Source organism: Alnus glutinosa, chromosome 2 (assembly GCF_958979055.1).
Source record: "Alnus glutinosa chromosome 2, dhAlnGlut1.1, whole genome shotgun sequence".
Taxonomy (NCBI): domain Eukaryota; kingdom Viridiplantae; phylum Streptophyta; class Magnoliopsida; order Fagales; family Betulaceae; genus Alnus; species Alnus glutinosa.
The window spans coordinates 7716517-7742962 of record NC_084887.1 but is presented as its reverse complement, the minus strand read 5'-3'; the positions used below and the strand labels follow the sequence as shown (position 1 = coordinate 7742962).

The window sequence follows — 26446 nt, the reverse complement described above, 5'->3', positions numbered from 1 at the left end:
AAAAAAAAAAAAATTGAATAAAATCTTAGTAGAATTTGATATTTAAAAAATAGTAATTGAAAAATATTTGAAAAATTGCAATTTATCCAAACATGCCATTAACATATTATATCTATTGTCTATAGATAGTATCAAAACATTTTATTTCCGGCAGCATTCCCACATCCTGCCAGCTCCATTCTCCTCTTGGTTCTGTTGTCAGTGATTTTGTCCCGATCCAGTTAGCAATGTTGTACTTGGTTCGGATGCTACGAGTTGTCTTTCCCGGCCAATGCCTTAAGCATTGTTTTGTTGTTCTTTTACTCGTATCTAAAAAAGAAAAAGAAAAAGAAAAAAGAAAACAAATAGTTTGACGAAGACTGTTCGAGGGTCACGTCAACACCAACACAACACGTATCTTTAACAATAAAAAATTAAAAATAAAACCAAGAAGCTAGATGCCAAAATTATCTCGGGAACTTGGCTCCCTTCAAGCTACGGTGGACAGTGGACTCATAGATGAGTCACAGACGAGGAAGCAATTGGAGCATACAGGCTACAGATACAGCGACAAAAACAGCTTCAGTTCTGTTCCTGCTGGATCATACACTAACCTTTCCTGCCTGCAAAAGATGCCTTGTTCCTACCAGAATCTTTGTCCTCTTCTTTGTTTGTCATATTGTATTTGTTTTATTATATAATAACGTTGGGAAGTCTTCATTATTGGTATAGCACTCAATTCAAAGATTTAAACCTATGAATTTGAATATAATTATGGTATATTGATTACCTACGCTTGTGATATCTATCCAATGTGAAACTCAACCCTTTTACAATCATACGTGTATACTCAATAATTTTCTCATCCCAGTCCGTTACTACAATGCTACTCTAGATCTCCCCCTTGAATGACTCATTACTATACTCTCCTCGAATGAAAACTGCATCAATCTTATGAGCTATTTGTAGGATCGTGCGTGTGGGTTGTGTGCTTTATACGCACTATGCACCTTCGTCTCTGCTCCAATTGCAAAATGGACTCACCATTGAAGGACGCACACCATCTCCAATGCAACTATGAAAGGAACCCTTGTCATCCACCATATTGTACACTACTATTGGCTCTAAATTAGAGCCAATAATACCACTTGTTAGGAAGATTGACATTTTGAAAAGTCTTCTTAATAAGACCATAATATAACATATTGGAACACTACTCAACTTAAAAATTTAAGCCTATGAATTCGGACTTGATTATGTTATATTAATTACTCACACTTGTAATATCTATCTAATGTGGAACTTAGCCCTTTTAAATTCAAACGTGTATACTCAACACCTCCTATAGATGCTAACAGGTTCAAGTTCATAACTGAATGTTGAGTGTACATGTATGTTGTAGTGAGAAGAATCAATAACTGAATGTTGAGTGTACATGTATGCTGTAGTAATAAGAATCAATGACCTGAGGCAAAAGTAGGTCCAACGTCCATGAAATTGGGAAACTATGAAAATGGCTAAGAGCTCGTTTGTTAATGCTTTTTAGAATTGTCTTTTGCTTTATAGTAAAAAAGTAAAAACATTAACAAACAATTCAACACATTAAACAGTCAGAACTAATTTCACATTTATGTCACATCACAACAAAAAAGCAAAAGGCACTCCTAAAAAGCATTAGCAAACGAGCCCTAAATTTTATATTTAGGACAATAATGTTAACATTAGAGTCATGGCATTGTAAAGGGAGTGTACGACAATGGAGGAACTTAAGTTTCCACTCCAGCAACAAGAGCTTCCCAGGACACACCCAATGATGATCAGCTGTAAAAAGTTCTCTGCAGAAAAGTGTGCTGCACTAAAGATGACTGAACTGATTAAGATTGCTTGCTGCCATTTCATTGTTGATGAAATTGATGTCAAAAGAAACCCTCTATAAACAGTTTCCTCCTGAAGAGGAGTGACAAAGCAGTAAAAAGAAGGACACAGGCTGCTTTTGAGATGTCACTGCCCAGAAGGATCTCCTTCAATATGGGGTTGTTCACAGCCTGCACGTATATGGCATAAGAGAAGGTACTTGTAAGGGAGAAAAGAAAAGAGCATTTCAAAAGTCGAAAGCACCAAATTTTGTAACACCAAGCCTCCAATGATTTACATATCCTAAAGACATTAATGAGATGTAGACAAACATTATAGAGGGAACTTGGAAAATAAAATTAAAATCCACATCAGAAAACTCAACAAAAGCATAGAGAAGAACTGTATGAAATTCCTTCTATAGCAATGAAGTGTTGCATATATACCTCATAGCAATGCCTCAATGCACATTATACAAGCAAATGACTCAGGATGAAGTCAATGATCTGACAAACATCAACATATTAAGATGGCTTTTCTATCCCACTGTGGCACTACATAGATTGGAGAGAAGTTACCATTAAAACCTCTTCTACGAAGCTCTGATCCTCCCTGATACTGCGTATATAAGACGACAGCCATTAAATATTCTCATCAAAGTGCGGAATTCAGGCAGCCCTAAATCACATAAAACAATAAAAAACGTGTTAGTGGGAAAGAAAAGGTGATAATATGCTGAAAAACATCATCAAGCTCCGTGCAAGGAATTCAGTTCCCTTTCAACACAAACTAATTTTCATGCAGTATAACTTCTAGATGAATTGATTCACTATACGTACCTTGTTTCCAATTTTGTACGACACTAAACATGCATGCATTAGACAATTTGAATATTTCCAAACTAGTTTTTTTATGCGACATACATATCCCAAAAATCTAAGATGGAAGAATGCAATTACGTGTCTTCCATTCATCCAAAAGTAGCCACAAAATTGCAATTCATTCGATTTCATGATCAACATGGTAGTTACCATACAAAATGATATTGAACTTATAAGCGCTTTTTGTTTCGGCGTAAAATGTTTTCGGTCGTAAAATATTTTTTAGAAAATTATTTTTCAAGAAAATGTTTTTCGCTGAAAACATTTTCCAGCGTTTGGAGTGTACAACAAATCATAAATATTTTTTTTATATTTTCATTCAATCATATTAATTTATAAAAATCAATTTTTATTTACAACTTAAAAATATTAATATAAACTAATTAAAAAAATAATTAACCATCATTTGAGTTTTGTGAGTGGTATGGCAAAAGCCCGACGGTGGTCTGGTGGTGATTTAATGGTGGTCTAGCATTATTCGGGCGTGGCTCACTGGTGGTCCAATCGTGGCTTGGTGGTGGTTCAAGGGTGGCTCGGTGGTGGTGTAAGGGTGGCTCGATGGCTGTTTGAGGGTGGTTTGGTAGCGGTCCAGCAGTGGCTAGGAGGCAGTCGGGGGGTGGGTCGGTGGTGGTCCGGAGGTGGGTTAATGGTGGCCCAGTGCTGGCTTAGTGGTGGTCCAAAGATGATTCGGCGGTGGAAGTCTGGGGGTGGTTCATTAAAGTGTTCCAGGGATGGCTCAGTACTGGTCTAGGGGTGGCTCGGTGCTGGCTTGATGGTAGTTCAATAGTGGTCGGGGGGTGGCCCAATGTTGGTCTGGGAGTGGCTCGGTGTTGGCTTGGTAGTGGTCCGATTTGAAAAGGTGAAACTCAAACTCTAAAAATATTTTACGAAATTTAAAAATGAAAATCATTTTCTGAAATTAAAAAATATTTTTTTAGAAAATGACTTTTGGTCCAACCGAAAATATTTTCAGTCAGCACAAAACACTAGAAAATATGAAAAACATTTTTTAAAAAATATTTTTCGTCGAACAGGAATTGGGATTTCCTAAAATTCCCTCAAGTATTTTATTGAATAGATTTTACTTCGGAAATAAATATATAGTCTAAACTCTAAACTAATCCAAAACCAAACTAGCCTCTAGCATACGCTTGAAACACAGCAAACCAAAAAAAGGAAGGCCCAAACTCATCCATGTCGAGCGGGGTCATAGTGGAGCTCCATAGAAGCGCCACCAACTGGGGCAAGGTAGTGGATGACATAGTGAAACTAGAGAGAAAGATATTCCCCAAACACGAATCGCTTGCTAGGTCCTTTGATGAAGAGCTGAGGAAGAAGAATTCTGGGTTGCTTTACATGGACGTGGATGGAGAAGTTGTAGGCTATGTCATGTATTCTTGGCCTTCTTCCTTGTGCGCTTCTGTCACCAAGCTTGCAGGTTCCAAACCCATACCCATTTTCTTTGTTACATTTTTTTTTTGCCAAATAAATGATTTTTTTTCTCCTTTCAGCGGTCTTTAGATTTTCATCTTCCATTCCTCAGTATGAGAATAGTGAAAGTCTGTGTGTGTGTGTTTTCTTCCTTTTTATGATATTACGAAGTTCTCATCTTAGTTGTTTTGATGATTTCAGTATGTGTTTCTTTTGACGATTTGTTCTTGTCTGTGAATGTGAAATTGATGATTAAATGGAACTCTTAGAGACCCATCTGCTAGAAGTTTCAAAAATTCACGATTTTATCAATTTCTGGATGTGTGCAAGTAATCAGTGAAAGTTACCCACTTGTTGAAAGTTGTTGAAGTACTAAATTTTGTATTTTCAATATCTTTAGAATAGTATGTTCTCTATTGTGGCGTGGGTTGGTGAAACTTCAATTGTGCGCATCACCCATTTGATGAAAGGACCAAAATAGCAAAAAACAAATGAAAATGTAAAATGTGTATGCGTGTGTGTGCACACTAGTCAATGTATTGCTTTCGGGCTGTTTGATTTCTTTAATGGAGATGAGACTGATGGCAAACCCTTAGATACCCATCTGTGGAAACTATGTATAATTCTTCATGTTTTTGAGTCTGTATTGAACACGATGTAATTTATTCAATTTGGGTGTTCTTTTTTATTGATGGAAACCAAACTCAGTGAAGGAGAACTGTAGGAGGCAAGGGCATGGAGAGGCACTGTTGAAAGTAGCAATTCAAAAATGCAGAACCAGAAATGTGCACCGTATATCGCTTCATGTTGATCCCTTGAGGACTCCTGCTGTGATTCTCTACAAGAGATTTGGATTCCAAGTCGATAACCTGATAGAAGGTTACTATTCCTCTGATCGAAATGCCTATAGAATGTTCTTGGATTTTGATGCTGACTAGGGGGATAGAGGTCAAAACTTGATCCAAAGTTTTGCGGTAATTTAATCTATGGAAAGATTTTGTTGCTGAACAAGATGATCCAATGAATCTGCTGTGATATTGAATACCGTGATACGATGAGAAGAATATAATCAATGATGTAAGGAAATATGTTGTTTTTTGTAACTCTGTTCTTGTAGTTCTCATTGTCTTTAAGAGATCAATGCATTTCTGAGATAATCTTGCCCGTTAAAATACATTCATGTTGCAAGCTTTGGTCTTGCGTGCATAGTGTAATTAGAACTTAGAAGTATACTATAGTCTATAGCTTCTTGATTGTCACCATCACCATGCGTGCTAGTGTCTCTGTATGTGCAAGAAAAATGTTGTAGCTCTATAAGCTCCTATGTCTTCTTTAGGGGTGAAATAAAAGGTGAGAGGTTAATAATTGACTCTTAATCGCTTTAAACCGCTAAGGCGCTGACCACCTTATTGTTTTTGTAGGCAATTGGAAAAAAGCCGCTGACTGCCCTAGGGCTGGGCGGTTAGCGGTTTTAGGGGTAGGCAAATGCAGTTACTAACCGCTAATTGCTTCCCCCCCCCCCCCCCCCCTCTCACACACACACACACACATATACATACATATACAAAACGATGTCGTTTTATGTAAAGTTTTAAATGACAACATACTTAATTATTGTTCCTCAAGTTTAGTGGCTAGTAGCATAAGAGAAGAAAGGGAGTTAGTATGGCCCATATTAACTCCAATACCATATCAATCTTAAATTTAAACTTATTCTCCATTTGAAGAGAAATGGAGAGGAGATAAAACCATTTTAAGGTCAATATTACATTGCACAAATTTAGTGATGCATATATTACCACGTTATTTAAAATTATTTAAATAGTAGGAATATATGATGTGAATAATATAAAAGAGAGAAGATATAGAGCAGAAGTGGGCTACATCTTGTATATTAAAGTCCATTAATATGTATTACAATGGTATCTTATTTATAGAGAGACTATGAATAGTGAGCAAGTAAACCCTATAATAACTAATGAAGGGAATAAACCCTAATACTAAATACAATATAAAATATTCTAACAAATGGAACATTATTTACACCATTTGATGCATCAAAATAAAAATCTTAACCTTGAACTTAAGTAAAATAGAGATGATTATTAGTTAGCATACAATTTTATGGAATAGGCATGATGTCATGTCATGTCACATCTTTTAAAAAATTTAAATAATATGATATCATGTACACCATTAAATGTATAAACTTTAAATCTGACTAAAACCATTTCATATAAAACAGAGAAAATCTTTGTCCCAATTTTATGGCCAATGAATTATGCAACATTACAAAGAAGAAATTGGTTTTAAAAAAAAAATATATATATATATATATATACAAAACAAATGTTGCTGCCCAGGATCGAACTGGAGACCTTCAGTGTGTAAGACTGACGTGATAACCACTACACCACAGCAACCTTGATGCTATTGCTTCACGCATAGTTAATCTACAACATAGGAAAATGGTAAGCTCCATTGAACTAAAATCATTAACCCAAAGAAAAAGAAAGAGATAGGAACGAAAGAGAAAGGCCAAAATTTCATGGAAGCCTATACGATAATTTTTCTCCAAAATTATTCCTTAAAATTCGGAAAACTGAAAATCATCAAAACTAAAAGTGTTAAACCTTGAACCAGACTTCGTTGTTAATGATCTTTGGTCCACAGAGTCTTCCCCTTTTCGCGTACCTTCCAAGCGCTTTTGAGCCCTAGAGGCCATATAGGGTTTCCTGCAAATTTTCTTTCTCAATTCTTCTTTTCGTACTCTTTTTTTTTTTGGGCATTATAATTGTTTTTGGTGAATTGGGTTTGGGCAGAAAATGGCTAGAATAGTGAGGAGCTGTGTACAATCGATACTGAAGCTGGTGAACTCATTGATAGCGATGGTTGGGATGGCCATGGTTTTGTATGCTATTTGGATGATTAAGGTTTGGCAGAGGCACATGGATGAGTTGGCCTTTGGTGGGTCTGATTATCCAGCTCCATGGTATGCATTGTTTCTTCTTCTTTATTGTTTTCTGTGATTTTGTTTGGGCTTCGATGTGTTTTATTTTTTTGTTTTGGGATATTCTATTTGGGTCTGTTTGGCTGTTTAGAAAATGTGGGAAAGGAAAAGGAAGTCAAATTTTGAATGTTGGGATTTTCATTTTATGGGGATTGTTTAGAATTAGGATGATGGGGAAATGTAATAATTAAAATTTTTTGTTTGTTTGGTTTGTTGTGTTTAGAAAGATAAAGAAAAATGAAATTTTGGGTGTTTATTGGTCGCATTATAGTGGTTGTTGGTTCCAATAATTTAAACTTTTTCCTATATCAAGTACTGGTTCGACAGTCTCTGAAGATAGGTGGTCTCTTTAACTTTTGCTTTGGCCTTTGCTCTCGATATTCTAATTGACCACTACCATCTAATTGGTGTGGTTCTTAAAAATTTATGACAATTGATTGTAGTTGGAATTTGTTTGTTAGTTAGTTGGCCTGTTATTGAATTGAGGAAAATTGATAGAGACCCGGGGGGGGGGGGGGGGGGGCCCTTTCACGAGGATTTCCTTATTATTGAAATACATAGTTAATGTGCAGAAGTCTGTGTTGCTTAAGGAGTATTGTTTAATGTTTCTCATTGCTTCTTTCATAAAATTTACTTTTAAAGAGACTGCTTCTTTTTCATGAATTGCAGGTTCATGTACGCTTTTCTTGGCCTTGGGATCACTTTATGTGTGATCACATGCACAGGTCATGTTGCTGCAGAGACTGCAAATGGTTGTTGCCTTTATTTGGTATCCTTTTTCTTAAATCAATTGAATTGGATATTGATGGTCTTACTTTCATCCTCTTTTATATTACATATGCTTGGATTTCCGAGTCTTTTTTGTTACTTGTGATCAGACTATATTATTCACTGTAATATTAACTATTTAAGTAACTTGTTTCATCATATTTCGTCCCTTATTATTGTGACCCTCAGTTTTCAAGAATTTCAATTCTCAGTTTTTTTTTGGGTAAGTAATTTATATATATATATATATATATATACAAGAGACCTAACTAGTAAGAGCAAAAAGAACAAAAATATCATGAAAACTAATCACCAAAGGAGAAACAAAAGCAGCTGTCCAAAGATATATAGTGTTGAAAAATAAAGACTTAATCTCCTCTAAAGTCCTCTACGGTCGTCGAAACTTCTATCATTTATTTCCTTCCAAAGACACCACAAAAGGCACAAAGGTACCTTCTTCCACACTGTAGCACTTTGAATGTTGTCGACAGTCCCCAACAAGCATACAAGTCAACTACTCATCTAGGCATATAGCCCAAGACAGCCCAAACCAACTAAAGAAAACATTCCAAATAGCACAAGCAACCTCACAATGAAAAAGAAGATGATCTACGGACTCCCCACTCCTTTTATACATACAACATCTATTGACCGCAATGACGCGTCAGTTTCGGAGATAATCCATGCTAAGAATCTTTTCTAGGGCCAACGACCAAGCAAAAAAGGCTACCCTCAACGGAGCCTTGGTCCGCCATACACTCTTCCAGGATAAGCAGAGACCATCATTACAACTCATGACACTGCAAAAGAACTTAACAACAAACAACTTTCTTTTAGAAGGGACTCACCACAGCTTGTCCTTGCATTCCCGTCTCACTCTCTAAATACAACACCCTGAAAAAACGAGGCAAAGACATGCACCTCCCAATTATGAGCCAATCTAGCAAAGCTCACGTTCTACTAAATAGAACCTCCAGGAATGGCTACGTGATCCACAACAAAAGCACCATTTGCGCCCGCAATACCAAATAAACCCGGAAAAGCTTCCTTAAGGGCCATATCCCCACACTATAAATCATGCCAGAATCTAATCTTGGAGCCATTTCCCACATCAAATCTAGTATGACTTGAAAACTTTCTAGAATCTCTCATAACATTCTTTCATAACCCCACCCCGTACGCCACAACAGGCTCCATAGAGCACCAGCCTCCCCATGAACTCTCATATTTAGTGTCCACCACCACTTTCCACCAAGCCTCTCTCTCAAGCCCATAACACCAAAGCTATTTACCTAAGAGAGCATGGTTGAACCTCAACAAGTTTCTGATTCCCTAGCCCTCCTTTAGAGATTGGAGTACAAACCTTGGACCATCTCACCATGTGATTTTTGAACTCTTTGCCCAGCCCACCCCATAAGAAATCGCGTTGAAGTTTCTCTATACGGTTTGCAACTACCGTAGGGAGAGAAAAAAGAAACATGAAGTGCGTAGGTAAATTGGAAAGGATGATCTTGATAAGAGTAAGCCTACCACCCTTAGACAGGTTGAACCTTTTCCAACTAGCTAACCGACGTTCTGTCTTTTCAATAACACCGTCCCATATATGCTTGACCTTAGGGGAAGCCCCCAACGGAAGACAAAGATACTTCAAGGATAGAGATGCAACCCCATAGCCAAGAATCCCGGCCAACTTATTGACATTATCAACATTACCAACAAGAACCAATTCCGACTTGGCTAAGTTTGTCTTCAAACCTGACACAACTTCGAAACATAAGAATAAGGCCCGTAGATTACGTAGATGATTAGGGTCAACCCCACAGAAATTCTCAACTTAATAAAACTTAATTCTAGACATGGAAATGTGGCTATATCCATTTTATGTGATCTTTCACAATAATCCTCATTTTGTGATCCTTAATTTTGTCAATGTATATGTATCTTCTAATCCTTCGGCATTATGGTCAAATTAATTACCTAACAAGTGTAAAGAAGTTTCTACCTTTCTTCACAACTCTTGGACAAGCTTTTTGATTGATCTTTAACTGTAATAACCTTTAAAAGCTCTCTATTCACCCTATTAATGAAAAACAAAGCCTTAGTTATGAGCTTCGGATAGAATTGTGATTCAAATTTCCAAATTAAGTACTTACTAAAAAAAAATCCAAATTAAGTTGTAGTTGTTTTGGGCAGAACACATACGTTTTTAAGTTTAGTATTGAATTTTACCACCATAGCCATTTTGATTTGCACTTCCTGAATCATTGTCATTACAACTTTAACAAATTTAGGTTTGTGAAGCTTTTTTCTATTCTTTTTTATTTATTTGTTTTGGGGTTGGGGGGGCAGCGGGACTACTCAGTAAAGCATGTGACATAATGAGTTCATTGTGATTCAAATTTCCAAATTAAGTACTTATTAAAAAAAAAAAAATCCAAATTAAGTTGTAGTTGTTTTTGGGCAGAACATATACGTTTTTAAGTTTAGTATTGAATTTTACCACCATAGCCGTTTTGATTTGCACTTCCTGAATCATTGTCATTACAACTTTAACAAATTTCGGTTTGTGAAGCTTTTTTCTATTCTTTTTTATTTATTTGTTTGATTGGGGAGGGGGGGGGGGGGGGGGGGGGGGGGGGGGGGGGGGGGGGGGGGGGTGGCAGCGGGACTACTCAGTAAAGTATGTGACATAATGAGTTCACAGTTGACCTTAATGGAAACAGTATATGCTGTTTGTCTTCCTGCTCCTCATACTGGAGGCTGGAGTGACTGCTGATGTATTTCTAAACCGAAACTGGGAGGAGGTATTGTTCAGTTATTTCTATTTGATGACTTATGTAGTGAATGGCTTATGAAAGATGCTTTTTGTATGCTGATTTCGTTTAACCGGTGTCCAGGACTTTCCAGAGGATCCCAGTGGGAGTTTTACTCAGTTCAAAGATTTTGTCAAATCTAATTTTGAGATCTGCAAGTGGATAGGCTTGACCATTGTATCTATCCAGGTCTCTCTCTCTCTCTCTCTCTCTCTCTCTCTCTCTCTCTCTATGAACTTTTGGCATCCTTATGAGGATATAAGAGCGATGATTTGCTTCTCCATGAGTCATGGAATCAGTAGAAAGATTTGAATTTATGGTATGGTTACAGTCCTATAGATGACTTGGTCTACAAATGACCTGTGGGATAAAATTAAAAAAGAAAAAGAAAATCGATCATGTATCAGTAGGACTTGACACAAAATGAAAGAACTATATTATTTGTTGTTCCCAAAGAGTCACTTTGCTTTGTCATAATTGCCCAGTGCATTGTTTCTGCCTTGTCTTTGTCGACTGCCAAAGTTCTTTAGTTTTTCTCGTTGGACCTCAGTATGGGATTCATTTATTTTATAATTTTCTTGGTGCCTCTTCAAGTTATGCTTTCTGCAGTACTAAGATGAAGAACTCTCTGGGTTATGTTTTCATCTGTACTTAAGATAAAAGCCTTTTGGGTCCTTGAAGAAGAAATTTTGCTTTTGATATTACATTGCAGGGACTGTCTCTATTATTGGCAATGATTCTCAAAGCTCTTGGGCCACATCAATACTATGACAGTGATGATGACTATGCTCCTGATAGAGTTGCCCTCCTTATGAATGCTGCTCAGCCACCTCCTTATGTTGTTGGTGACCCTGTTTATGGATCAAAAAATGCATGGAATGTAAGAATTACTGAGAAGGTAAGAATGCTTCAAGTCTTGAATTGACAGTATTGCTTTATATGAGGCCTTTGATATTCCCAGATATCGTTTTTCGTTCGTTTTTGTTTATTCTTTTCTGTTTCTTCCACTTTATATGTTCTTTTGGCTTGGACCATCATAGGTTCTTATTGCTCAGAGGATTGTCCTTGCAGTTTATGATTTTCTTTTCTTATTGTTCTTTTTAATATATATTAGACAAACAAGTAACTGGATTCACATCAGAAAGAAGCTGAGTTATGGATGGATAGCAAGTTTAGGGGTGCGAAAAGTTGTTATCTAATGTTCATTAACGCACTCGAGGCACGGAAAGAACAGAAAAGCTCCAGATGTACTTTCAGAGGAATTGGTGGTGATGGCATGTACATGTTGCAATAAACTCCAATGTTTATAGCCCAAAACCTCATGAGAATGACACTATATCATATGGTTTGTCTTTTTGATCTCAAGCATATAGTCAGTATACAAATTCTGTTTTTTCTTTTTTTTCTTTTTGTCAAAATTTGTTTGTTTTACTGGGGAAATGTCCCAATTGTTTGGTTCTTCTCTTACATTGTTTTAACAAATAATTTATCCAATAGGAGAAAGTATCCCATGTTCTTTTATGGTGTTTCTCAAGAGTCTCACCGATTGGAAACTACCAACTTAGGATTTTAGTTTGGAATTTGGTATTATGGGGTTTTATAATTAAACCCTAGCATAAAGCCAAGTTCTGATATGCATTATTTTGATAGAAGCCTCGTCTTTATTCTTTGGTAAGAGAGAAGGAAAAGATAAATATGCACGATATTACATGCACTTCCAAGTAGATGCATTTGCATTGCCCCGAGCTTAAGCCATTTGCCTTCTCTTACCACCAATTCAAACAATCCAAACAATTTGTTTAAGAACAGCTTCCTTTTATTTTTCTTGCTTCTCGAAAACATTTTAATAAGCTCCAATTCCTGCAATCAGTTAGAATTTATAAAATATGTAGTCAAATCTAATTGAACATCTAAGTGTTCAAAATCTAATGGTAGCAGTTGTTTTTTTACTTGTACAGTTTTTTTTATATGTATTCAGTCACCCACGAGAAGCACTTTTTCTTCTTACACTGCACCAAGTCTAAGAATATCGAGATGAAAACACCACAATGATTATTACACAATACTAATTAAGCAAGGGGACAAAGTTCTTTGAATTTTTTCTTCCGCTAAGCTAACATGTGTCCAAAATGTATATAATATAAAATTCATTTTAATAGAATATGTGATACTGACATACATATTAGATACGTAACAACTTAATGGATTGGACTAGAGAAAAAATTTTCAACATAATTTGAAAGAAAACTTTGTTTGTAAGTAGGTGTACGGCTAGCAATATTTTACATGCATGATTAGCGAATTTAACACAAACTTAACATGAAATTAGCCGGTTAGGGTTGAGGGTCTAACCGATTTAATTATTTGGGTCGAGTAATGGTTGACTTGTATAGTCTTATGTCCATGTTTCAGCTGACATTTAAGACTGACAATTTTTGACACGACCTGCAAACCCAATACGGAATTAGCGGGTTAGGATTAGGGAATTTTACTCGTATAATTAAATGAGTCAGGTTAATATTGACCTATATAATCTTAGACCCGTGCATCGCCATGTAAACACGAATTGCAACCATGAAATAAGCATAACTCTTATAGAGAAACTTTTTTTTTTTTTCTTTGGTTACCTGGGGCTAGGGGTGTGCATGGGGCGGGGCGGTGCCAGTTTTCGCCTTTTTTGGCCCCGCCCCGCACCTTTGCGGGTTGGAAATTTTCCAACCCGCAAACCGCACTTGATAAAGACTAACCGTGTGGGGCGGATCACTGCGGGGCGGGTTCGCGCAGGGTGGGGATTGCAGGGCGGGTCGGGTATTTTGAGTGGCATTTATGTAATTTTGATTTTATTTTGTAAAAAAAAAAAATTCGAAAAAATACTGTTTCATTAAAGAAAAAAATACTGTTTCACAGAATCTTATGAATGCAAAGTCAAATTTTTAGGAAATCAACTCTGTTTCATTAAAGAAAAAAATTATTATTTCAAAGCTCCTTAAATTTAGTCATCGACATGTTGACACATATTTTTCAATAGTTCCTATTTCCATACAAGAACATTTTTCATGGAATTAGCCTTGTAAACTAAACTAAAAACTCTATTAATTATAGATAAAATTATAAGAAACATGATTTTTTTTTTTTTTCTCCTTTGTGCGGTGCGGGGGGGGGACCCGCGTTTTTTAAAAGGCTAAACCCGCCCCGCCCCGCATAAATTTTTCAAATTAAGACTCTAACCCGCAAAAAAACCTGAAAATCCAGTCCTCTACGGGGCGAGGATTGCGGGTTTTGCACACCCCTACCTGGCTGGGGCACCATAATTGGAAGTAAAATAGGTCTATTTTGTTGTTTATTAGACCATCATTGGTTTAATGTAAACAAAGAGAACCAGAATTCAAAATAGGAAATAGAGAGATTGTAAAGGCGCATGCATATGCCTATTGCCTACCAACTCAACAAAGAATCAAACCTTTATAGTAACACCCATGCGCATGGTGTCCATACAACCCGTAAAGCTCACCGCCCAACATATCCCACGAGGCCAGAAAAGGGAAAGGTAAAGGTAAAGGGAAAAAAAAATGGACCTTTTCGAGCTTTTTTCTCTTGATTTTGCCTTTTGAAAAGCATGTTTCAAGTTCTGTGGACAACCATGCTATATCCAATTAGATCTTTTAATTCTATTTACCATTTGATAGGACAGTTTTTGGTTGGGTCAGATATTCGAACGTGTGGAGGGGGTATTCTTTCACTTGGGTTGGTTCCGGGTGTTTTAGAGTACCATTTGGAGGGGGTATCTTTCCACTACAAAGCTTCCGGTTGTTATGGGGCTTTCTGTATAAAATTGGTGTTCCGGCAAAATAAGGAGACGGTCAGAGGGTCTCAAGCCGGAGACCGAAGACACTCTAATGTTTAAGTTAGCATGTTTGTGTTTTGAGTGAAGAATAATGTAAGGTGTGTGGTTTTAAGGAACCAAAAAGAGAGAGAGAAAGAGATGAATCAATAAGGGAGAGTTGAGAGATAGAGAGTCCGAGAGAAAAAAAGATGGAGAAGCCTTTAGAAAATGTATTAGGATCCTCTCCGGTTCAACTGAACCGGAGAGTATCCAGTTAGTTGTAGTGTAGGAGTATTTTTGTCCTAAAAAATGTGAAAAGACAAAAATGTCCCTACACTTATAACTATATGGAGAGGATACATTTCCTCATAAAAGGTAGGGAGGGGGAGGGAGAGGGGGAGATCCCTCTCTGCCTAGCCCTCCTCCTTTTATAGGGCCTCCACTTACCATATAAAATTTAAGGGGGGCCCACCTTGGTTTTGTATGGGATATTTTTCCCAACAACATTTATTCAACAATGTCGACAACATACTTTCAACTTACCGTTAATTAGAAAAGAAAAAAAAAACTTACCGTTAATTTTCTTATTTATTTATTTAATAAAGATTATTCTAAGCGTTGGTCGGAAGTGTCATACTAGCATTATTAGATAAATGTTGAATATAATTATAATATCTAACATTACTCATATCCAATATATATAAAATAGGAGAAACTACACTTTAATCCCATAACTATAACTCAATTTGTAACGTTTCTCCCAAATTCTTTAATTTTTGCAATGCATGCACCTTGTTTAACTTCTAAAAGGGTTGCAATATCCTTTTCTTAGGCTTCAAATGACAAAAATACACCTACATATATAAGAGAGAAAAAAAAAAAATTAGAACAAAATGAAAAAAGAAAAAAAATCTGAAAATGACTTTGCTTTTTCATTTTTATTTTTCAAAATTTTCACTTTGTTTATTTTTTTAAATTTTAATTCATTTTTTGTTTCTTCTTTAGCTCTTCTTCTTTTTCTTTTTTCTTTTTTTCCTTTTTCTTTTTTCTTCTTCTAAACTATATATATATATATATATATATATATATAATTTTATTTTATTTTATTTTACTTTATACAGGATATTTTTGTCATTTTGGGAAGCGAGAGGCGGGCATTGCAACTCCTTTGGTAGTTAAGCATTGCAAAAATTGAAAGTTAGGAGACACATTACATAATTATAAATTGAATGGTAATTTGAAATGATAAGATCATGCACAGTGAGCTCTTTAAAATTTCTTTAAATTTAACTCTAAAAATAGACTTTTGTTGATTTGGCTAATCACTTATTTAAAGCTATTAAATAAGAAACTTTCTAAATGTTTTTTTACTTTAAATAAATACAATTTTTCATTCATAAAGTTAACTATTAAAAGCCTTAAATGCATTAAATTCAAGTCAAGCCAAATCTTTTGAAGCATTTCATGCAAAAAATAATATTAACAAAAAATTTAACATTCATTTTTCGGCTTTTTATTAGATTTAAAGAGAGATTCTGACACATGGGAGGGAGGGGTTATAGGCCATGGCCCTCCTCAACTCTTAATAAAAAAAATTTTAAGGTAAAAAAAAAGATTATAAGGTTTTTTGCCTATTACCCTTTGGCCTCTTCCTTTTTATCATCTTTTCAACTGGTTTCTTATTTGGAACAATAGCTTATTTGTCAAAAATTTTTCCTTTAATATTTCACGAGTAATAACAGACATGTTTGAAAATGGTAATAATAGAAGGAGCTTTACAAAGTTGTAAATGTTTTGCTCAAAGTAAATGAAATGGTTTAGTAAAGTATTGCATTGGAAGAAGATAGGTGTGGACTCGATTGAGGAGTCACACGCCTGGCAAAGCTCGATTTCATAAGGATTGCGTGACAAAGATAACATAAAATTGGGATTAATTTCAATATACCTAAATGGCATTAGAAAAGTCTATAAGATATGCGTTTCATTTATTTTGTATTGCGTTTAGCAGAATGTGTTTTATGTAGAATATAGTGTGTTTTGTATAACAGTTAGTGAACTACTGTATTAATTAAAGTGGATTGTTCTAATAAAAGGAGTAAGAGAATGTTAGCTTTGAGAACCATGTCATCTAAGTAAAACCTTGCAAGAACGCCAAGAAGCATATAATTCATTAAACTAAAATTTCTCAATTTTAGTATAGAAACTGAGACTTTTTTTTTTTGTTATCTTCCGAATCTTTGGACAACAGTTTTCTTTACTTTTTTTTTTTTTTTTTCCAAAAAACTTTCTTTTCAATTATGCTTATTGATTTTTAATTTGAAGGAAATAGTAAAAATAGAAAAACTGGATAATGTTTAATTTACTTAAAATTTGGCTTTATATATATATATATATACACACACACACACTTTAACTCTTACTTAAAAAAATAAAAATAAAAATTATTCAGCCCCTTCTCATTCAAATGTTTGACTCTGTCCCTATTTTGACGGATGTTAAATTTAACTTTTGACAGAGTTTTGTTAAATGGTAGTTTTTGTGTGTTTTGTAAAAAATTTAGAGAAGAGTAAAATTTAAAGAGCTCATTGTGAGTTCTATAAGTGTAGTTTCTCTTTAAAAAAAAAAAAAAAAAAAAGTTTTAACAGCAAAATAATTTTTAGAAAAATCAACTTATAAACTTATAATCCACGGCTACGAGCCTTCTGCTGGATCCCCTTCAAATTAGTCTTTTATGAGATATTTGCTTAATGGATTCATTTCAAGATATAATCATCATCGGTACCAACTTTAACTACCAAACAAATATTACTTTATTAAGCATCATGGAGATGATCTTTTAACTACTTTGAGGCACTAAAAAAATAAAATAAAATAAAACAGTTGTGAGATGGTCAAGAAAGATAAGTTAAATCAAAGTCTTCTTTCAAGAGCACTAACCTAAATTATGTTTTCTATGCAGAATAATTATTTTATTATTAAAAAAAATATTTTTTATTAAGAATGGAAGAATATGAAATGTGGAATATAATAGCGTCGGTATTAGAGTATATGATAATGATCTAATACTTGGAACAACTATTCTTATTGTCGAAGGGAATAACTATTCTTAAAATTGAGCAATAACTATTCTTCTTAAATTAGAGTAATTCTATAAGAAGAACTTTAGTGCTCTTTATGTTCTCCCAAATGTTTAGGGTTAATTTATTTTAGTTGATAGGAGTCTTTCATATAGCATATGACATAATGAAAGGAGTCTTTCATTATGATAGGAGTCTTTCATTATTTATGTGCTCCTTAAATTAGAGTAATTCTATAAGAAGATGATAGGAGTCTTTCATATAGAATGACTTCTTTTTCTTTTTCTTTTTTTTAAACTATATATCACCGTCTAATTTTAATGTCATGAAACTAAATAATTTTACTATAATTAGTTTATTAATTACATAGCATTTACTAACATTTTTACTATAATTAGTGCCTTACTCTATCTTAACAAATTTTTTTTTTCACTCTCTTTCTATCTTTAAAGTCTCAATAATTGTTGTCTTAATTAGAGTGCATTAACTAACATTTTACCATAATTGGGATATTTCTTTCCTTGTGTCCTCTTATCCCTCTTCTATTCTTTCCGTCTTTTAGTTGGTAATATTTTTTTTAAGGGATAATTACACCACTAATTTTTAGGGTTGGTATAAATTACGAATCACTCCGTGTGGTACAAAAAGTTCATGGAGAGTCATTGTGGTAAACTATAATTACAAATTATTCATTGAACTCGTTTTTCGTCCATCAAGTTAACAACGTCTGTTAGTTTACCACGTCATACTCAATAGAAAATCAACACGTATCCATTATAATAAAAATATATATAAATAAATAAAACTTAATTTTTATTTTTTAAAAAAGTTAGAAAATAGTGAAGGAGTAGTGGTCGATTGGGCAGCCACCCCTAGTGGCCAGGGGTGGCTGCGCGCCACCCTCGGCCATCCCGTTGGGTAGCCACCCCTTTACTATTTTTTATGTAGGGTGAAATTTACTAATATTTTCGTTGAAAACAAAAATAGAAAATCAAATATAATATTGGAACAACACCGTTTGATTAGAGGTTTACTTGTTTGCAGACAATGGAAGTACAAAAGGAAAGACTTGGTCGTCAAGCTTGGATTTTATTTTATTTCCTTATTTAGAATTAAGATTTTATTTCCTTTACTTACTTAGATTAGATTTGCTTTATTTATTTATTTTCCTTACTAGGATTATATTTACTATTGTTACTAGAAATAGGTTTACTTTTATTTATTTTATAATATTTTCCTTTTTAGGAATAAGTTTATTATTACCATTAGGATTATGATTACTTTCTCTACAAGTATTTCTCTTCTATAAATAGGTTTGTTTATTATGTAAAATACTCAATTAAATTGTTATAAAATCAGAGAATTCTCTCTCAAATACTTTGCGGAGTTTTTTTTCTTTCTTTTAGCCTGCAAGCTTATTTTGTCTTTTTAGGTAGAAGACGAAGACGCTTCTCCTTGCAGAAACAAAGACGCTGCTCTTTGATTAGTTACCTTAATGTTCAGCTATGTCAATTTTCTAGTTTTTTAAAAATAATTTTTAATTTTTTTTAATATATTTATATTTTTTTTATTGTGAAGAACACGTGTCGATTTTCTATTGGGTATGATGTGGCAAACTAACAAATTCTATTAACTTGGTGGATGGAAAATGATTCAGAAAGTGATTCGTAATTATAATTTACCACAAGAATCCTTCATGAACTTTTTGTACAACAGGGAGTGATAAGTAATTTAGGCCAACCTCATAAACCAATGATACAATTATCCTTTTTTTAATGATAATTGGGATCTTAATTAGAGACATTGACTAATTTTTTTTCATTTTACTATAATTGGAGTATTAAACTTTTTTCTTTTTTTTTTTTAATATAGAAAGTGCCTTAATTATGTTGCAACTATTTAGGAGTCTTATTCTATTTGGAGAGCTTAATTAGGCGATCGCCAAAGAAGCCTAATGAAGAGCCGGCCATGACTAGGGTGTTGTATGCATGAGTTTGAGCATGATTCTCGGAGTCTATATTGGGGGTGGGGGATTCTACACAGTTTATTTTTAGAGCATGAGATTATCACATTCATCTTAATTCTCACATTTATTTTTAATCAACCTTCTCCTTCTATTATGATAATCAACATGTTTTTCTACAACTATTAGGCCTTTGGATCACTCACATACAAGATAATTAGGTGCATGCTCTAATTATCCAACTGGATTTGAACAGGAGAGGAGCCGGTTTCTTAAACAAATGGGAACTTCCTCCGTCAAAACTTGTTCTTCTTCGTGACACTTCCTTAGCCTGCTATTGAGCAGCCTAATTTGCTTTCGTTCAAACACGATATACTTGCTATGCTTGCAAACTATCTAAGATAATTAACTCTAGCAATATTTGTGATCAATTGACCATAACTACTCCAATTTATGCCATCCATTATCAGTAATTGTACAATTTGAAGAACATCACATTTGAAAACAACATCCTCCGGTCTTATATCTCAATTGAAAATCCCAGTTGTCTTTGTTGCCACCACCTCAGCAATTACCGAATTAGTAATGTAAGGTTTGGAATTAATTATGCCCATACCCATTTTATTATTCGGCTTATCCGTGCATAGCGGCATTCCAATTGACCTTCGCAAACTTACATAGCGGAGCTCTCTGTCTTTGGACAGTAGATTGTAGTAGTAATTTGTCCTTCTCACCTTTTTTTTCAAGTTTCAAAGTTGCAGAATCTTGGATTTCTAAAGCTATTTGATTTAATTTCCAAATCAACCTAATATTCATTTGATAAGTAGTACAATAGTCAAGACTAAATGCTAACCTTGTCATTAATACATGAACAAAATTTTCTTCCAAATGGAGAAAATTCTTGTAACTTAATTTATTAAATTAACATTTACGTTTTTAAAAATGCATGTGAACATTAATTATATGATCCGTTAATTATATTAAAAATACACGTAAAATCATGTATTCTAATAATATATATCAATTTAATAAATTGAGTTAAAAGTAATTTTTTTCTAAGAAAAAGAAAATTTTGTGGTTAATACATTAACTTAAAAAGTTACAGCATACAACATACTATTAACAATGTAGCAGAAAATAAAACATATACCTAGGGAGTGCTTCACCAAACAGTTTCACTAAAACACTGTCCTTTTTTTCCACTTTTACCTAAACTCAGGAACGAATAAAAGAAAGGTATAATTGCACAACTAGTTTTGGGGTTGGCCTAAATTACGAATCATTTTCTATGGTACAAAAAGTTTATGGAGGGTCCTTATGGTAAACTATAATTACGAATCACTCTCTAAACTCGTTTTTCGTCTACCAAACTAACAGAATGCAACGTCATATAAATTGTGAAACAACTTCTAAATATCATTTGTCTTGTAATCTATTAATTAATGGGCTCTGTTAACTTTGTGGGCAGAAAACGGGTTCAAAGAGTGATTTTTAATTTAAGCTAACCTCAAGGACCAGTGCCGCAATTAACTTAAAAAAAAAAAAAACTGAAAAGAAAGAGTCCAAACTCCAACGGTAGAAACATCCATTTGTTTGTTTGTTTTTTTTTTTTTCCACGGAAATGACAAAAACAGCCCTAGACTGGATGAATAGTGAATACCCTTAACAAACGCGTACCGTTGGGCGGAATTAACGCCTTAACGGCCGATGGGACCCCCTAACTGGCATTTATCAGTTTATCTTCCCGTAAATAGAACACAAGCCTACCCTATTTATTATTTATGAATGATAAACAATAATGAGAAATGTACGTTGCCTTGACGTCTGACGAACCCCTGCAAACCAAGAAACAACAGTTGAAACATCCAAAAAAAAAATTAAAAAAAAACAACAACAACAAAAGTGTCGGCGAAATCATTTCTTCAACTGTTTGTTCTTGGGCTTTGTGCCGTTTGGAAACTGAGCTGAGCGAGCGGTGGCGCGCTGCCGACACACGCACACACAATGCTGCTTTCAGCTCGGTCTTTCAGCCTCTGGGTTTCGTTGCTGTTGTTCAACTGTTTGTTTGCCTCTGCGTTGGACACACATTGGTACCCGGCCTCCGCCACCTGGTATGGCGACCCCGAAGGCGACGGTAGCAGCGGTAATGATTTCATTTTCCCGCTTTTTATTTTTATTTTTTAGAAGCAACTATTGAATATGTAAATCTCAAATACTTACGAATGAAATGACATAAAATATTTAATTGAAATGAAAGATAAATGGTAAAATTAAGGTTTAAACTATGACCTTTGATTTTGATATTACGATAAATTATCACTTTTTTTACAAGCTTAAGCATTAGGAAGAGATAATTTAATAATTTATTTAATTAATACTTTAACATACATGACCTACACATCTCTATATAATCAAGTTTCAAATTTATCGTTGAATATGCATGGGTTCAATCAATTTAATAGTGAATTTAAAAATGAAATGTGTACGAGATATATTTATATCATTTTTCAATTGCTAAATGCAAATAAATAATCCATGGTGTGCATATAAAATAGGGATTTGATTCTTACACTACATCATCACAACAATTGCACAACAACCCCTCACATGAGAGTGGGCCGCAGTGTGTGGGGCCCACCCTCATGTGAGGGGTTGTTGTGCAGTTGTTGTATTGGTGTTGTAAATCTAACATTTTCCTATAAAAGATAGGATGTGTTAATTAGTTGCACAACATAAAAGTGCATAGCATTTAAACAACAAGACACATTAGTGGGATCCATGCATGTGAATATATATGTGTGGAGATTTGATTCCTACACTACACTAATATATATGTGAATATGCTCTTGTTGTGTTGGCGTTGTAAATCTAACATTTTCCATATGTATAGATCACACATGCACGAATCTCACCAAAGTGTTTTGTTGTGTAAATGTTGTGCAAAAATCATTTTTCATAAAAGATTGACATATTATGCAATAATGTGAAGGTGGGGCATGTGGGTACGGATCGTTAGTGGACGTGAAGCCTTTGAAGGCGAGGGTTACTGCAGCGAGCCCAGTGCTGTTCAAGAACGGCCAAGGGTGTGGGGCATGCTTCAAGGTGAAGTGTCAAGACAAGAGTATATGCGCGAAACGCGCCGTTACCGTAATAGTGACGGACGAGTGCCCTGGCGGGCCCTGCTCGAATGGGCGCACCCACTTTGACCTCAGTGGCGCTGCATTTGGGCGCATGGCTATAGCCGGTGGGGGTGGTTCGCTCAGGAACCGAGGTGAACTCGCAGTCGTTTATCGACGGTATGTGCTCGATCTTCTTCTTGCTTTACCCATGCATGTCTTGTTTTCTCTACTCCTTTTCATACTTGCCTGCATATATTATTGACTATTGTCCACAGGTTGCAATTAGGAAAGTTAATTATATGTATATAAAAATAAATAAAAAAAATGAAAAAAAAAATCATTGGATTAGTCCTTAAAAAATTAAGAATCAATTAAAATTGACATATCATTACTGTGAGATAATTATAAAATAAAAATGTGATCTATAATTTCCTCCTGACCTAAGCAATCAAGAGCTGGTAATTTTTGCAAGTTGTTAATTCTCTCTCAACTCTCAATCATTTATCATATGCTCATCCTGATCATTTCGAATCATTTCTCCACTTTAATTACCACCTATTTATTTTTTATTTTTTAAATTACATATTAATATAATAGTCAAATGATTCTTCATGACTTTGTTTTTTTCAATCATCTTAGAGTCTGGGGACAAATAATAATTCATATTTTCCTTCATGCATCGCGTTTCTCATCAACCAGTTTTTTTTGGTAGTAGTGTAAATGGAATATGTTTGTGGAAGTACAGGACAACATGCAAGTATCGTGGGAAAAGCACTGCGTTCCATGTCAATGAAGGTTCAACAAATTATTGGCTATCAATCCAAGCGGAGTTTATGGATGGTGATGGAGACGTCGGATCAATGTCCATTAAACAAGTATGAACCTTTCTCCTTCTATACGTGTTCGATGAATTAAAAAAAAAAAAAAAAATTATAATTTAACCTATAAAACTGTTAGTCATTTTGTAAGTAGCCTTACAAATTATTAATACTTAAATTTTGACCCTTTAAATTGCCAAAAAAATTTTAAAAAGTTAATTTTATCGAAATATGCTTATAATATCCTTATCACTTGTCATTTTCCAATTAAAAAAAAAAAAAAAAAGTGTTTGGAGGTGGCTTCTTGGGAAGGAGGTGGCCTGTGAGCCACCGCCTAGGGCCGGGGTGGCCGCGCGGCCACCCCAAACGCTTTTTTATTAAAAAAGAAAAAGAAAAAGAAAAAATTTAAAAAAAAAATAAATTTTTAGTTATTTCATTTTTTTATTTTTTAATTTTTTTGCATTGAAAAATGATATGTGACAGGGGTACTATAGGCATATTTTGACAAAATAGGCTTTTTTTGAAACTTTTTAGTAGTTTGAGGGATGAGAGTCCAAGCATTGACAGTTAATGAAGGTACTTACAAAACGACTGACAATTTGAAGGGTTAAATTGTAATTTTATTAAAAAAATAAAAATAAAAATAAAAATAAAAATTAAGGAAAGAAAAAGAGCAGCGATGAGACTGCCTCTTCATGCTCCACAAGAGGGCATATATATATATATATATATATATATATGACTAATCTTATCAAATCAATCAAATCCATAAATTAAGCATTTTTAATCTTGAAAAGGGAAGATGTTTAGCCGAAAACGACTGCATAAACGTGGTTTTGATAGATCATATCATTCACTGAAATCATTGGTATGTTGGTATTTCCTATTATCGCGGGGCCGGGATGTCTCTTCCATATCATGTGCCAATGCCCTGCATTTCCATGCTTCTTTTCTTGTGCTTTTGTTAATGAGGGCCAATGTGAACTGTGCTCAAAAGCACCTTTTTTTTCTTTGCCTCTTTCTTATTTTATTTATTTATTTATTTTGTCATTTTACTATTCAACTATTCTCTCGAATCAAAGCATGTGAGAAAGATACGGACCACTCTTCAAAGTCACATTCCAAGCATGTTCATAATGACATTTTTCTGCCATGGCTGCAATACTTTACCCCCACCTGTTTGACCAACCTCGATACAAGATGTACATACATACATCTATGGCTCCTATACATATAGCAAGCACTACAAATAATTTTCTTTCTTTAGACTTTATTTTAAGTTCAGTAAAGAAAAAAAAAAATTATTTTTTGTTTCTCTATCCAAATATACTTCACAATCTGTGATTAACTTTCCCTATACTATTAAAATATTATTTCTTTACAAAATACAAGTTTCTTACCTACCTTCACATTTTTTACAAAATTTTAACACAATTTCCATTTCCCACCGAAAAAAACAACAAGATGAGAAAGAAGAAAGGAGATAGATATTTTATGTTAAAATAATGTATAGGGAAGCTAAAGTGCTACGACAGCATTCTCAATGTTTAGGTAAGCTGCTACAAGCAACATTTTGTAGTTTTTTTTTTTTTTTTTGAAATTTTTAAAATTACATGTAGAATTTAATGGTAAATTTTGCTACACGTTAATGAGTGAGTACTTGAGAGTATGTGTTGCATTAATTTCACGTCTATAAAAACAAGCATAATGCTATATATATATATATATTAATTGAAATTGGTCTATTGTATGTATGTATGTTGTACATTGGCAGGCAGGTTCGACGGAGTGGCAAGAGATGAGCCATGTATGGGGAGCAAACTGGTGCCTTAATGGCGGACCCTTGGAAGGCCCATTTTCTTTGAAGCTAACGACACTAACAACAGGAAAAACACTCTCTGCGACAGATGTCATCCCAAAGAACTGGTCACCAAAATCCACGTACTTCTCTCGCATGAAGTTCTCGTCCTAATTTTACCCACATGCATGCATGCATGCAAGCACATCAAGCTAGCTTGCTTGGTCTTTTGACAAATTAAAGGGACAAAGAAACAAAGCACTTTCTTAAACCCTTTTTATGCTACTCCTCCATTGTTGAAGCTAATTAAACATCATAAGTAATTAGATATATAATTTGGTTGAATAAGGTTTCTTATGTTGTATTTTTGTATATCTGCTTCTATAAATACACATGAAACCCTGAATATTATTAAGACGAAAACACAATGTAACAGTTGTTGATTTGTTTGTACGTATATCACTTTTAAAAAGTTTCTTGCATCAAACTTTTTAAATATTTCTCTATTTTAACTAGATATTATTTTTTTATTAGTTTTGAAAGCAACCACTTTAATGATGTTTTTAGAAGTGGGTAGCTAAAATAATTGTAAAAAGTTAATTTTCTAACTAAAATTTATATAGGAGATGCATAACTGAAGCAAATGCTCATAGAATCCAACATCGTGAATATTGCGGTGAAAATAGGCAAACGATTGATTCCACATTTTTTAAAAAAAAAAAAAATCGTTTGGAAAAATTACAAATATTTTTATATTTTCATTCAATCGTATTAACTTATAAAAATAAATTTTTATTCACAACACAAAAATATTAATATAAAATAATTTAAAAAATTGTCATAATAATTTGAGTTCCGACTGTGGTATGGCGAAGGCTTGTCGATGATATATTCAGTGATGGTTCGACGGTAGTTGACGATTGGTGGTTTGAGGGTGGCTCACTGTGGTCTGGCGGTGGCTTAATTGGTGGTAGTCCGGCGTAGGCCTGAGGGTGGCTTGATGGTAGTCTAGTGGTAGCTAGTGTTGGCTTGATGGTGGTCTGGCAGTTTGAGAATGAGAAAACTCAAACTCAGAAAAAATGGTTTATGGATTTTAAAAATGAAAACCATTT

General features: G+C 34.3%; 3 protein-coding genes and 1 non-coding gene across 5 annotated transcripts; 3 read left to right on the top strand and 1 right to left on the bottom strand.

Moving 5' to 3' along the window:
* Positions 1-3853: 3853 nt before the first annotated feature.
* On the top strand, positions 3854-5231 carry LOC133861323 (uncharacterized). The gene is made up of 2 exons (XM_062297078.1): positions 3854-4152; positions 4854-5231. Exons 1-2 carry the CDS (start codon positions 3909-3911, stop codon positions 5081-5083), a joined length of 474 nt encoding a protein of 157 aa, XP_062153062.1. The 5' UTR covers positions 3854-3908; the 3' UTR covers positions 5084-5231.
* Positions 5232-6495: 1264 nt separating this feature from the next.
* Positions 6496-6568, bottom strand: TRNAV-UAC (transfer RNA valine (anticodon UAC)). Its single transcript has one exon. It is a non-coding gene; the product is annotated as a tRNA-Val (tRNA).
* Positions 6569-6633: 65 nt separating this feature from the next.
* On the top strand, positions 6634-12257 carry LOC133859206 (tetraspanin-19). Of its 2 annotated transcripts, none has more exons than XM_062294529.1 (7): positions 6634-6875; positions 6968-7137; positions 7825-7924; positions 10647-10727; positions 10821-10925; positions 11449-11634; positions 11851-12257. In XM_062294529.1, the coding sequence occupies exons 2-7, from the start codon at positions 6971-6973 to the stop codon at positions 11860-11862; spliced, it is 651 nt and encodes a 216-aa protein (XP_062150513.1). In that variant the 5' UTR covers positions 6634-6875; positions 6968-6970; the 3' UTR covers positions 11863-12257. The 2 variants fall into 2 exon arrangements, with proteins under 2 accessions (XP_062150513.1, XP_062150514.1); XM_062294530.1 differs by having other exon boundaries at positions 6660-6835.
* A 9346-nt stretch (positions 12258-21603) lies between these two features.
* On the top strand, positions 21604-25508 carry LOC133860248 (expansin-B3-like). The gene is made up of 4 exons (XM_062295888.1): positions 21604-21742; positions 22589-22895; positions 23464-23593; positions 25311-25508. Exons 1-4 carry the CDS (start codon positions 21604-21606, stop codon positions 25506-25508), a joined length of 774 nt encoding a protein of 257 aa, XP_062151872.1.
* The last annotated feature ends 938 nt before the right edge of the window (positions 25509-26446 follow it).

Coding starts and splice junctions, on each gene's coding strand:
- LOC133859206 (XM_062294529.1), top strand. CDS start 6,971: ATGGCTAGAATAGTGAGGAGCTGTGTACAATCGATACTGAAGCTGGTG. Junction 10,728..10,820: donor TAAACCGAAACTGGGAGGAG/GTATTGTTCAGT, acceptor ACCGGTGTCCAG/GACTTTCCAGAGGATCCCAG. Junction 10,926..11,448: donor TGACCATTGTATCTATCCAG/GTCTCTCTCTCT, acceptor ATTACATTGCAG/GGACTGTCTCTATTATTGGC.
- LOC133860248 (XM_062295888.1), top strand. CDS start 21,604: ATGCTGCTTTCAGCTCGGTCTTTCAGCCTCTGGGTTTCGTTGCTGTTG. Junction 21,743..22,588: donor CGAAGGCGACGGTAGCAGCG/GTAATGATTTCA, acceptor AATAATGTGAAG/GTGGGGCATGTGGGTACGGA. Junction 23,594..25,310: donor GATCAATGTCCATTAAACAA/GTATGAACCTTT, acceptor GTACATTGGCAG/GCAGGTTCGACGGAGTGGCA.
- LOC133861323 (XM_062297078.1), top strand. CDS start 3,909: ATGTCGAGCGGGGTCATAGTGGAGCTCCATAGAAGCGCCACCAACTGG. Junction 4,153..4,853: donor TTCTGTCACCAAGCTTGCAG/GTTCCAAACCCA, acceptor AACCAAACTCAG/TGAAGGAGAACTGTAGGAGG.